The 14,429-nt window shown below is 40.9% G+C and overlaps 1 protein-coding gene across 1 annotated transcript in view; it reads right to left on the bottom strand.

Moving 5' to 3' along the window:
* The window catches only part of T265_13433 (hypothetical protein), a gene marked incomplete at both ends in the record, with an annotated part of 30,697 nt that overhangs the window by 2,777 nt on the left and 13,491 nt on the right, over window positions 1–14,429 (bottom strand). Inside the window, 5 exons of the mRNA XM_009168850.1 lie at window positions 505–674; window positions 2,141–2,241; window positions 5,833–6,293; window positions 9,681–9,746; window positions 13,588–13,737. Of these exons, the coding sequence (XP_009167114.1) occupies window positions 505–674; window positions 2,141–2,241; window positions 5,833–6,293; window positions 9,681–9,746; window positions 13,588–13,737 (948 nt within the window). The remainder of the gene's footprint in view (window positions 1–504; window positions 675–2,140; window positions 2,242–5,832; window positions 6,294–9,680; window positions 9,747–13,587; window positions 13,738–14,429) is intronic.

Consider the following 14,429-nt stretch of genomic DNA (forward strand, 5'->3'; position numbering starts at 1 on the left):
TCTACACATTGTGCACAATATATATATATATATATATATATATATATATATATTTCAGTGAATAATGCATATAGATATAAGCGGGAGTTACACTCTCGTTTTGTACTTATCATGTATAAAACATGCACACCAGCCTACTTGTAGAACATCATCAAAAAGGACTGGTTAACTGACAACATGGTTTTTCTTATGAAGGCCCAGTTTCGATTTGTTTTGTTCAAGTAAAAGTACATCTTGGGCATCTCTTTTGGGTGGTAAGATAACTTGTGTTGATACCCCCAGAACTATTTTTTCTGATTCTATCCCTTAATATAAAATCACTTAGGACTTTCAATGCGACAAAACAGGCACAAAGGTCGTACAAACCTAAATTGTTGTAACTACCCACAATTAAAAGTTGTATTTACTCATCAGACTAGAATACCGCGCCATGTTTGTGTAGGACAGACTTTAAAATTTCCGGACAAACCGACTTGTTTGGGAAAGTTTACCCCCACAACTTACCTTTAACTTTGGATGAACGACATAGAGTCCGGTGAACATGGTTTCATATAGCACTCGTGATACATTTGTAGTGGCTGCATTCACTAGATACGAGCGCAGGAATCGCCAGGGTAATTGCAGTTGTGTCCGTTTTCTCATTATATCACACCACTCGGAAATGCCAATTGTTCCTGGGAATAAAACAGATAGAAGTCATGATCAACTGATAGAATTCACTTCTAGCTCAGGAAGACGTCAGCAGTCTGGGTAAGCCTGAGTGAGTGAAACCCTGATAAACTAAAAAGCAATACAATTAAATACCCATCTATACAGCACTGGAGATGTACTCTTATGAAAAACATCCCCCAAAGTCAGAAAACAATCTAACTGTTGATCATTATTCTCAATAATGTATCAGAGAGAAAGTTATCTACAGTAAATTATAGGCAAAGAAGCGGCTGGACTCAAAACAGTATATATTGCGTGTTTAATCATTCATTGTGTCCGTTGATTATGGGCATGTGGTCAAACCCAATTATGATTCTGTAGATGTAAAGACTTAAAACTGTCACCCAATATACTGCCTTGTTTTTTTATTTCCGTAGCACCAAACCAGAAGATCACCAAGTGCTGGAATATCATCCTGAAGTTCTACAGCAGTTTAAAATTTGAAGCTTTTTAGAATGGTTTACTCAAGAATTAACGGTTATTTGGGTCATTTAACCAAAAAACAGTTTCTTTACAAAAATCGATATTCTGCGTACGTAACCTTTATAAACACATGTAGCGTTGTAGTATATTTATGCTATCATTCCGAACATAAGCACTCAGAGAGGACGCTTAAAAGCCCAAACTAAAACCTATGGCGAACACCGTGACCGTAATTGTTGCGTGTTTTTGAACACAGTTGAGGTCATAAAACGGTCACGAAGGATTGGGCGAATGCAAAACAACCTCCACAAGACATTGTACAGATTTCCACTTTAAAGTAGCTGTGGGTATTAGGTAAGCCAGGATGACTTTTAATAACGGCTTGTTTAATGTACACAAACCTAATAAACATGACACAGTGGTTCGAAAAATGGTTTTGCAGCATAATTCTGGTTAAATCCTTGTATCGTTACATCTGTTCATAATCGAAAGCTGGTATATCAGTAATGTGGCAGATGGGGAAATTCAGGAGAATAATGTTCCCTATCAGAAGCCTTTTCGCTTCTATCTCTTTCTCGCTTTTGGTCAGATAACAGCCTGTCTGCAGCTGGCATTATTGCAGATTATTTTGGCATGGGAAACTAGATATGCTTAGACGGGATAAGAGGTGACGCAAGCAGATCCGGTGGGTTGAAACAGCATAACGCCTTAGGAACTAGTTTCTTATGCATGCCAACGGCTCGTTCAGGTTGAAATGTGCCAAAATTCTTGGTAAACGCATACACTCAGCATATTTTAGATCAAGTCATTTCTCTTCCCGTGGGTATGTTGTTCGCGCAAAAAAGGCATCAAGTTTGGCCAAATTTGAAGTAGTTAAGTCTAGCACCGTTAACCAAATCGCTGGTAACAAAAGTTCCAACTAAGTTTGTACAAAAACGATTGATTTACAAAAAAACGGCCTCCAACAGGAATTTCTCCCTTTCCACAAGTCAACCAAACGACATACCAGTATGATATTTGTCAACAGACTTGCAGTCCTTCAGAATGTCATCCTCGAACTGTAACACATGGTTCCATAACTTGACAAAAGCCGCGTTTATCGTGAATCTAAAAATGATGACAATGGTTGGTTAAGTAGTCGGCTGAGGAAAACTTCGGACGGGCAATTCCCAACACAGTTATTCATAACAGATGATACCGAAGATGCACACTTGATCTCTCACGCTTCGTTTCCAAAGTTTGCTCCAATGTGCTTCATGTTGAGCTAGTGACCAGGAACTGGTTTTAAACTGAGTGGGATGGTTTTCCGCAGGGCAGACCTGAAGAAAGTTTGTTCTGTGTAAGTACTTTTCGGTCTGTTTCAGAACTAGAGTTTCTATAGTGTAAGTCGCCACAGTTGTTACTTAACTGGTAGCTGTCTAATAACTCATACATTTTAGATAAGACAGCAGGGTGAACACCAGTTCTTCAGTAATTTTCATTAAACTTGAACAACTAGTTCCTTGTGTTACACTTCATGCTGTTCTCCAAAAAGGGAACTACTGTACTGCGCTAGACTCAACCAACGGGAAATAAATCTCTACGGATTGAAGATAAGACCCGTGTCTACGGTTCTAAAACTTGCTCACCGCTTTATTCATTTTGGATACATGTAATTTACACGAATTTGGGTTTTGGTGTAAAAATAGTTTAAGTACTAAATTAGACAATAACTTTACTGGAAATTAGCCTAGTAACCGTCCGTACGACCTTGGGGCTAACAGCTCCATGAAGCCTTGGTGCATGACTGTCCAAGAAGGTAAACCAACTAGAAACTGATCACATTGTCATCAAAATAAACAAATGGATAATGTTAATCGAATAAAAAAGATATGGTGTTACTTAAACTACAGGTGTGTTACCAGGAGAACCAGAGGTTCATAGCCATCAATGTGAACAGCTTTGTAGAAGACCACGGCAATGTAGTTTAACATTGCGCGGATGAATTTATTAGTTTTCTATCAAGTGGGATTTGACCAGTTCTCCAAGCGTGTCAAATGGCATCTATTCAACTACTCACTGAGGGTATCCCTTCATATGGAAATTGGCAAACAAGTAGCTATGCCCAGTGAACAGATAAACTATAATCTGTGCAAGACCTTATTTTAGGTGGTGACAACCTATATGCAACCACTGACTATCCAAAAATTTAGACTCTATTTGCATGCTTGAAAATACACTAAATCTCGCATGTGGCATACTTGTGGGGACTGAACGTTATTTTCAGATTTAATTACAAAAATGTTCTTCTCCAGTGAAAAAGTTGTTTACATCGTGTGTTCCCAGAACTTTAAGTAGATATAGGACGCACATCCATTCTTCTGGTATCATAAGTAGTAGTTTCATGTCGGTTGGTAGGTGCACCACACCGAAAACGGAGAAGCCAGCAAAGTCACCATTTTAAGATACAACTTGAGGCATGAATGAACATAACCAGCATATCCAACGACACATCTAGCATCTAACTGAGCTGTCAATTATGGATGACCAAAATCTTGTTTTTCTACTGATCATTGCATGATATCTCGAATTATTGTCTATCGGGCCATCCTACCTAGTATTCTGCTTCTGATTCATAATATAAATCAGGTCCGACGTGTTAACCGATGTGTTTGGTCATTCAGCAAACACATCCCGATTGCCACATTAAACAACTTTCCGAAAACTGAGACTGCGGAACAGTCCGTCCCCCCTTGCAGCAATATTTTATCATGAATCCCTACGAAAAATTTGTTTTCATAGGGACTGGGTTGAATGTCGACGTGAACTCGGCGTCAGCATTGCTACCGACATACTTAAAAGCTTTTGCAGTTTTGATTGGTTAATGATATTGGAGTCATCGAATCGCACAAAGAGTAAAAATAATGTATCCAAATCAGTTTATTGGTCACCGCCTTTCCTGGAGTATCCAGTAAGTGGCTCAGAAGCGAATACTGTACCGAATTTGTGCGACTGCATATAGGCGTACCACCTTTTTCACCGCCATTCCCTACACTGGGCGTAACCCTTAGACATGCGAATCTCGCGAGCAGAGTCCAGAGATAAGCAATCGAATATTTTAAAAAACATACCTGAAAGTTCAGAACAAGTAATACTTTTCTTCGGGCTTAGACAGCTTAGACCTGGTAACGCCCTAAAACTATATGATTGACATCAGGATTTCAGGAAGAAAAAATTCGATACGCACGGCACGCTGGTTTTTACCGCCAAATCTGAGTGTACTAATATAAGTGAATCACTGTATTCTGAAACGCTCGGGAGCCCATTAAAAACCTCAAGTTCTACCAGCGGTAGTATACACATTTAATAAAAGCCGGGTGAAATTCGGTTCCACCGGCTGAGACAGACAAATTACCGTTTCTGTGAGCAAGCTACGAGCGGCTCACAAAAAAAACAAAGTACGCGTACAGAATACAACAGGCCAGAAATTTTACGAACGCAAAACAAAACAATAGAATGAAAAGCCTTTGGTAAGCGCAGAAAGTATCAGCGATCAGTTGTATACCTTCCTTGATCACAGGTGCAAGGTATTGTTTACGATGCCTACTCTTTCTAGATCTTAGCAGGAGAGCAAGACAGTCTTCTGTTTCACTTTATGAGAGTCTTACAGGTTGGGAAATTTGAGCTGATATTTACTGGAACCAATTGGGTGGGATTGTAATATTCCCGGACAAAAGCCGTCATTCGGTAGTTTCCCTATTCTCAACACAAGTTGTGACTTCACAATGCTTTGCTTGTCTATTTTTTTATTTACAGCCGTTCAACAAACACCATCGTACATCGTCATACGATTTTTCGTCTGACACAAACAATACAGGAATCTCACTTTAAAAAGTGGGACCTGAAGAAGACGGAGACCAGCGCGACTTTTAGCAGTGTGGTGGGAGCCTGTTATCAGGATGTCAGCTGACTCACAGAGAGTAATTTATCAGATCACTTATAAGCGAGCCACTGATTCTGCATGTAGCACATTTGATCGCACTCAGACAATAGAATCAACCTCTCAGTTCCCAGAACCTTCTGGCTCATTTAGCACCATCCAAATGTTCAATTAATGAACTAAGATCAAGCATTCGGGTCGTCTGACGTGATGGAAACAACCATAAGGGTCGTTGGACTGTAATCAACGGTCACACGCATGTCTCAAATGACTACCGATTCACTCGATCAGATTTTCATACCAGCGAAGAATCACCAGACGCACATGTTTGTTACATTCGACAGCTGAAATTTAAATTCAACTGCAACTGATGATATGTACTCAAAAGTTTTTCGGGATAACATTCAATGAGATGTAGGGTAATGTTCGAACTTCGTGTTCCCATTCGTGGGTGGCATCAACTTCCAGATTAAACAAGCAAAAGGTACATTTTTTGTTGCTTATTCTCACACAAAATAGCTTTTGGAATCTTTGAAGTGCCTGTGCAAGCAAAAACTCCATTTAAACATTTCTAATGAAGCCTCCAGAAAATTCCTCCACAGCAAAGGAAAAATACTTTAATTTTACTGTTCCACTATCATAATTGAAATTTTTCTATGGTTTCAAAGTATATTGTTAGGCTTACTGTATTATGAGGATAATTTAAGAAAAGTCTGCTGGTAGCATATCATATGAAGAAACAAAACACTCTTTAGTTAACTTGGTATTGACGCACTTACTCCTTTGAACATTGCTCGGTCCGCTTAACTTCTGGACGTTCAAGCAAGACAACTTCTACTTGAGTGGCCCACTGATTTTTAAAGCCTGTTTTCGAATGGTATGCATTCCCAGCATTCAATGTCAGCAGGGAAAATGAATGAACCTTCTCTCCTGTGTTTTCATTGACCGGTTCGTTTGTTACCGGTGACTTTGGGGACCTTAGTGACAAACGGATGTATGCGCCTTCATTTGTATTGTGACCGAAGTAGTTGTAGGCGGAAAATACGGTTAATACTTTTTCTGAGTGTTGCAATTTCCACCCCTCCGGGATACATTGATGCGACCGTATCAGCAGCTGCAATCCATGGCGTTGAAGAAAGCCATCGGTAATATCTGGTCCGAAACAGCACCCAGCTCCACGGAACGTGTTAAGTGAGGCCCCGCATTTCTCCTGAGGATCACTCCATAGTAAATTCAAAAGCTGAAATGAGTTGCAACAGAACTGTGGTCTTATTCAAGTTGGGCTGAAGAGAGAATTCAGCAGTAAAAACAGTGCAGTAAAGACAGCGTTGTACAAAAAATCCAGAATGATGTGAAAGGTACTTGGTGCATTTCTGAGTGGCCATTTGGAACGAACTATGGAACTGCTTCGATAATTCAAGATTGATCAGACGAGTTGCTCCTTGGACGATCGTATCGAATAGAAGTAATGAGTAGAGGCAGTTTGTCCGCACAATCAGATATAGGGTCTGCATTGTATGTGGATGAATCAAGCACTTCACTTTGTGAGTGAGGCGAATAACTGTGTGCGTATTAGCTTAATACAGACCCGTGAGGTTTCCCTGTTCTCAGCCGTAGCAATTATCTTACTCTAGACGTTTTTGTCTCTTTGTTATCACTAGTGTTTATTTGTACATGTTTATCCCTTCGTTTTTTGTTAAGCGTGGGCAGTTGCCAATCCAGCCAAGCCTGTCACTAAGAAAATACACACTGATTGGATGCAACAAGCCTTAGAGGATTATGAATTACCTTTCCGCATTGGTAAAATGTTTTTACTTTGACAGCCCTGAGAGTAAGATTGTAGCCCTCGTGGATCGTAACATTGATACCAAGTATTCTGGCATCCCATTAAGTTAGGGTGACTAAATTATGGGAAAAAATAGTACGAAAACCACTCCAGCACACGGTACGTAATGAGCAATAGGGACCTAGGGAGTTATTTGTGGGACGCTATCAACCAAACAAAGGATACAAAAAATCAGCTGATCCACTAGGGAAAATGCTTATTCTATCCCACTGACAGTTCATAGAGTACTTTATAGCCAGCATTGCTTTACATCTCTGGAGAAGCCCTTTGAAATCCCGAAACTCCTTCAGATTTGGTGAAACCCTACATCCTACGTCACTTGAGGTAAACTAAATGCAACGCCCGTGCGTGAGTTCCTGGTTGAACGGAGAAAATGCATTGCTCATGCATGTATAAAAGAAAATATCCGACATGTTGCAAACAAGGTATAGCAATTTAACATTCTGTGGAAATATTCCAGAATCTGAATGACCTGTAGGGAGAATGGTCACAACTATTGGAAGAAATGGGCCTATCGTTTCTTTCAAAGGATGAAATCTGAATTGTTGAAACTAGGTCATAACAATTTCACAATGGAGGCCTTTGTAAAGGTCGTAAGCACCTATTTTTCCTCTTGCAACTCTGAAAAGCGATGTGCATCAGTGGCAAGTTTTACAATTTTGGTTAATTGTATTTTAAAACTACTTGCTGTAGGATGCACCCGACAATGCGCCCCAGTTTTCTGGAATTCGTCATCAAACGTACTGTAACCGTTAGCTAAAGTACACTCCCAGCATAATTCCTCTCCTCATCTGTAGGCACTTGCTAGCATACGCACCATCAAACAGCTTGGGAAGTAGGTCGATGGGTGGCGATGTGGGCTTCTGCGAATAAACGTCCTTCATGTAGGGTTATGACGGATATTGGTAGTTGGGATGTTCTTCGCTTCAAATGGATACCGTTATTGTCCTGATTCAAAAGCCTCAGTCATAGTACGCTTTGACTTCTTAATCACTGACTGCTTCACCATTGGATTGGCGGTGACGCCGATTAATGTGACACATAGATCCCAATTCCCCACTAAATTTTTGGAACTTCTCAGATGTTTACTGAGGTCCTTTATTTGAGTACGATAGCTCGTGGATACCCTAACTCGCAAATTGCAAACACATTCTGTTGACGACTGTCATTCTGTGGGTTGCTCGAACTCCATGGAGTCACTGTTGTATTTTGGCACTGCTTACCGAGCTATTACAACTATTCTCCGGCACTGCGTGAAATCGTTGGCTCTTTAGGCTGCTGCCTCAGGCGGTCTGCATAAAGCACACCAAATTGTGTATTCTTTCATTTGGCAAAAAATTCCTATCCACTAGAACTAATTTCGCGCCCTGCGAATGGTACTGTTGGTACCGCAGTGTGCAAACCCTACTGCATTCATCGTCAGAACTGATCTCATTTTCATTGCCATCTGTAAACAGCCAACTTAATTAACATCTAGTTTTAATGGGCATTTTGTCGCGGCCGTTCTAGAAAGTGATCAGCTGCCTTGGCACACTTGACGCTATCTGTTATCTTGCAGTTAACTATTAAATATTAGGGTCGTGTCTGGTCTCTCATTTTATTTTCGACAAATTTGAGTTAGTTAAATGGTATAAGGACGGTTGTGGAGAGCATTTTCAAATACCTTTTCGGAATTCTTTTGTGGGGGTCCTTTGAAAAGTATGATGAAGGGATCTGAAAAAGCGCTTTTGCTGTTTTTGATGTTACGTTATTCTGCAAAGCTGAAATAGCACACATCAACCTAGTCTCATAGTTTCCAAGTTACATTCCTAAGTAAGTGGTCACTGTGATCTGCTGTATCGAATGTCTTTGTTAGCTTTCCTTTGATAGTGCTTTAGAATGAGTAATGCTACTTTCCTTCAAAAGCAAGCATGAATCGTTTGTAGTTTGCAAATTAGTGATGCTTCATCACATCTTGTCAAAGCCACCATCCGATTATGAGTATTACAGCCACATCAGGCCCTTCTCTTTCAGGTCCATCAGGGCAGCCGTTGTGAGAGTGGTCCCCGATGAAATAAGCTGAAGGATGTAAATATAACCACAGGTTCACAATGAAGGCTCATTGCTTCACAATTACCACGTTCGACTTGAGGACCAATGTCGAGTTAATTGAAACATGTACTATTCACTTATGTTTCAGCTGTTCTGATCTAGTTACATTACAGCCAACCCATCACGTAATATAATGCTAACGCAAAGTGATGTGAAAGTGGATACAGACAGACCACTTCATTGGAAGGAAAACGAGTTAAAAAGTTAGGGAACTTCGGACGTGACTCGGACATGGTTGCCCAAACGATCTTAGTGCTAAAGGTTACCTTTAAACCCAATACAGAGTTGTTCGCTAAACTGCTGGCTATGGCTTGGTGTAAATCACGTATGTTGCAATGCCATTCACCGCAGCCGCGCCTTTTTGCGAGGTTGACTTCTTTGGGATTAACTACGCACTGACAAATGTTCAGCGACCCTTTGAGATTCGCGAGAAATTCGTGAGAAATTTAGAGGCCCTTGTGAGTGTGAACTAAGTCTACTCCGCTCCATTAGCCCGTTTGCAGTTTTACCATGATTAATCCGGTTTTACCGTCTCCATCGTACAGAAACACAACATATATGATTATGGGTTGGCCTAATGTCTGAATGTCTGCAAATGGCTTCACACCAAATGTCATACTTCTATGAGGTATGAAGTTCAAAGATTTTTATACCACCTGGAGAGCGTAAAGAAGAAAAGATATTGCTCACCTGCTCCCACTCCTGCAGATTGACGGCTTTTGGACCATCCAAACACGGACTGAAAACCGACACCAACTAAAAAGGAGAAAAAAACAGCCGGAAAGCGTTCAGTTTTTGACTATTGATCCATAATGTACAGCAAATGTCGAGGCAATTTGCTGTCACACTCAAGAAATTTCCGGTTGGCAGTTGAGAAACCCAATCTAATGTACTTTGAATAAAATAACCTGTGACACCTACACTGAGGCTGAATGTAGGCCATGGTAACTAAAAGAAAAGATAAAACAGCACCCGAAATGAGCGGTCTCGCGAAGTCCCGCATCCTTATGGGGATTTATAAGAAGTAGAAATTTGACTCCTGTCACCTGCGGGGCTCTTTGTCTTTACTGCCTGCTTTGTGCACCAACACCCACCATTTGTTGGCCAAATCGGTTTTATTTAGTCAAGCAGACAACGGATTTCGATGTGCAATGCTGTGATAATAAAGAGATGATACTTCAGTCATAAAAAATTGTCTTGAATTCCATTGACTCTGCCACGTCACTCTACTTTTGACTTCAGTTAACGTCTGCAGACAGTCCTCATCATCGTCAAGTGTCGATGGTGTATACAAAAATTAAGAAATGACGGAACAAATGGGCTTTCTACAAGTTATCTGGTTCCAGCTGCATCCAAGACGCTAAACGAGAAGACGTGTGCAGGACCCGGCAGGTTGCCCGTGGAATGGAAGGGTGAATACGGCTCAAGCCTCCAGTTTGGAGTCAGGCTCGCCACTGCGTGAATCAGTTTCGCGGGTCTGAACAGAAGCTCATGCAAAAGACTTCAGTGAATATCCCGCTAGATTAAAGTCACTTGTGCTTTATGGTATCACAGAAAAGCTTACCTATTTACGCTTACTTTTACGTGGAACTTGGTGGGCGAAATTAGACCAATGTGTTTCCTTAGAGATATTGAGATCAAAAATACTGGCCGGGGGTTAGTTTAGGAATAATTTCAAGTTTCTTCCAACTTCATCCCATATGATCAATTTGAAGAAAAGGTGAAAAATCACTCGAACGAATGGTGCTCGGTTTGTGGGTGGCCCAAAATATTCACACAAAATAACACATTATGGACCCTGAAAACCATACGTCTTATCTATTGATGACAATTTTCTGAACGGACGCCTAATATACTATTCTAGAGAAAAGCGCATACGTTGTTGTAACTTCCATAATAGGTTCAAGTCTAGTTCAAGTCTAGGTTCAAGTCTGATACTGAAATCTATTTCTGACCAGCCGATAATTCCTCCCGGAACTCAAATCTGTCAGTTTGTTGGAATCTCGCTGCTTACAAATGTTTGAGAGTTTAAGAAAAGCCTAATTTTCTCTCGACCTTAATCCGTTTGTTGACAGTTTACTATCGTCGACCACGTGCGCAGCCATTGGAAAATGTATAATGTCCTGCTGGGAAGCAGGGATCGGTCACGTCCATTATGCCTGTTCGAAAGTACTCACCGATTAATCCGAAGTCGACCTATTCAGATCCGACGACCATCTGTGTCACATCATTGAGGTAATCAGATCTCAATCACCTAACCCAGTTGTGCTGGTGTGTTGTCGCCCCTGAGAGATAAGAAGACTAGGACTCTAGTTCACTCCTGCCCACCAGAGAAAGAGCGACTGTCCACTAGAGGGTGACACTGATAGCACCCTTTGCAATGATGCTTGTAGCAAACGTAGTGTGTACGTCTCCGCATTGTCGCGGAAACGCAGCGCTCGGACTGGGCGATAAGAAAGCTGAGCAGAATACGATGTAGTGGACTGACAGCTGAATGTACAACAAATAAATCGCCAGAAGGTGAGTACGACTAATCGAAGTCTGTCCTGGATATTTCAAGTCTCCGTACTGCCACCTAACTCAAAAGTTTCGACAAAGACGTCGGTCGATTTGCAGTCAGGACAGTCTTGGAGCGCTTGGTAAGCCAATTACATCGCTCAAATGTGAGCACCCCGTCCAGTGATATGCCTTCATACGATGCTCGATATTCAAGATATTAAACCATTTTCATTGGTTTTGGTAATGATTTCATAACTTTGCGTATATACATTTTCCTGCTCACATTAAAAGGAATAAACTTCAATCTAACGAATAATGTTTCATCAGAGGTTTGTACAGACTTTGATGCTGATAAAACCAGACATTCGTTTATCCGGAAAAACAAACTCAGGTTCGGTTAAAGATTAAACTTTTCGGATTAAATTTCATCCGGTACGTCATGATAGTGGTGGTCATTCGTTATACTGCTCTGGTGTTAAGGGAAGGCTAAACAACCAATCGTCATTGCAGTATAATTTTCCTCTTATTGAAAAGTGGAATGAATTGCTGAAAAGGCGGCACTTGGTGCAGTAACGCGAGCCTGAATCGCAGAAAAACGAATGGCCAACAAGTAACGTCGATGCGGATGATGAGACGTTGAACATATTTACTGCATTTGTGGAACGGAGGCTAATTTTGCGACGGTGGTGTCCCTTTCCAAAGGCGTAGTAGTTGCTATTCAATGGTGCACGCGTTTGTTTTCCTCACCAACTCACTCGAGTCTTCGGGGGTAAATCTCCGGGAACAGCCACTCTGAATAAAGAGTTCAACAAGGAAGATCAATTCGTCCTGATGTGCCTTTAGCGCAGATATTCCAGGCTTCATCTGTTGGGCACAGAAGTTCAAATTATTTTTGACAGAAAACTCTGACAATCCAAAATCGGCTTTGATCTTCGTAAGGCTGAACACCGATGCACGTTCCTCGAATTTCCGAAAATTTCAGTTCCACTTGAACGCAAATTGTGCTTTTGTCGCCAAGTACTCCCATTCGCAAACTAATCTGGTCTCGACGGAGACTTAACTAAATCTCTGATTTATAATATTCTTTGACTAAATGTGCTGCACGAAGACCGCGTCGTGTTTCAGTATGATACTCGGTAGATTGTAATATATTTCCTTGACAGAACACTGATGGTCAGGCAGCTAAGAGTGAGTAAATAATAGCACTACTAAGAAACATAGATGGAAATCAGTTGCGTCTCTGTGTAAAGTCGAGTAAGTTTGAAAACTAGTGTACATGTGATTAAAGGAAACATATAAAGGGAATTAGACATACTTGTCATTCCGAGTGGTTTATGAGATGAATTGCATGGTTCCAACCCCCTCTGGGTGATCATTGTCAATTTCCAAGCGATATGCAAAGCGTTATGTTCCAAAAATGATGACTACTGATAGATACTCCGTAGTAATTGCCCCGCAGCTATCACTGCTTGCATGCGATTGGAGCACCGGGCCTTTTCCTCTATGGTACTTCGTAATAAGCTATCGGCTCCCATAATGAGAGAATCTTAGGTTATTGATTCCGCCAAAATTTACATTCTCATTTCACAACACCCTTGCTTCAGTATTGTTTTTCCTTCGAAAAGTATCTTCTGATCAGCCAACCAACATGTCAGCTTGCCTGATCTCTGTTAGAAATGGCTCTTTCACAAAGCCCTAACCCTTTCTTTTTTCGTTTCTTCGCTTTAATGCTCACATCTTGTCACGAAATGACAAAGAGAACTCGCATTCTTCGGTCACTAGTATGCGTTTTGTGCAGAAGGTTTTGCAGTCATCCTCAGAGTAAACTATGAGAACTTTATAGAACGTGTCATCACCACAGTCACTCATGCATGAGGCGGGCATTTCTGAAGCAGCAGGGGGAACTCAGCGGAGGAAGCGGCATTCTGTAAGGCCTGACATAGCCCTACAAATTTTCCTATGAATTCTTTGCGGAGGCACGATACAAGGTATGCATACAAGCCATTTACTATCTGAAACAACAAAGAATCCTCACCAAATGAAAAGCAGTTTAATTTGCACAAGAACAACGTTTTATTCACAAATGTAGGATCCTTACCTTGCTTCGGTCTAGCGTGCGGACTTTGTGTAAATCTGTTGAAGAAGCAACTCCACCATGGCAAACGAAGATCGTTTGGTCAACAATGCAGGCGACAGGCAGTTGACTAAATGCTTTTGAGCAAGTCTGAAGCAATTCATTTTCTTGATTCTGTGGTAAGCAGTTAGCACAAAGTTAATGTATTTGTGAAACACCGGTAAACGGTTACCACTGTACGAATTCAGGTTTGTCAAAACTCTAGCTCGAAAAAAGTGAATTTCTTATTTGGAAGTTACATCAAGCACAATAGTCTATTGTTGTGCGGCTTGCCCTTGGTCACGGAATAAGCACGATGTGAGTGGTTGCCAGTTTCAAGCATATTCTTTCATGTTGAAGTCAACAACCGTTAGGTGACTCAAAGAGAGAACATTTCTCTAGCTAGCTAGGTTGCATTCTAGCCTTAACTTGTCTGTAAACCACGATTATTCCCAGACTGCTAATATGTTGTTATTGCCAGGAAAAATATCCGTATTCTGAAGTAAACCTGATTAACCAGATTGTAAACAAAGAAACAGCACACATTCGGTGGACTAAGATTCTTAATTGCTATAAATCAATCAACAGAGAGCTGCTAATATTCATCAACAAAACATTTGTGAAGTGACACGTTACCATGTTCCAATTAATGATATAAACCTCACCCTGTTAATTTATGCATACTAATCCTAAGCCGAAAGCATTTGACCGCGTCTGTCTTATTTCTACTCGCTGCTAACATTTGACTAAGATAAAAATCGGACTTATACATTAAAAACGGAAGGCTTCACTTCCGAAATATTCTCACCCATCAATGTGGAGAGAGG

The sequence above is a fragment of the Opisthorchis viverrini genome (genome assembly GCF_000715545.1).
Source record: "Opisthorchis viverrini unplaced genomic scaffold opera_v5_67, whole genome shotgun sequence".
In the NCBI taxonomy this organism is placed as follows: domain Eukaryota; kingdom Metazoa; phylum Platyhelminthes; class Trematoda; order Opisthorchiida; family Opisthorchiidae; genus Opisthorchis; species Opisthorchis viverrini.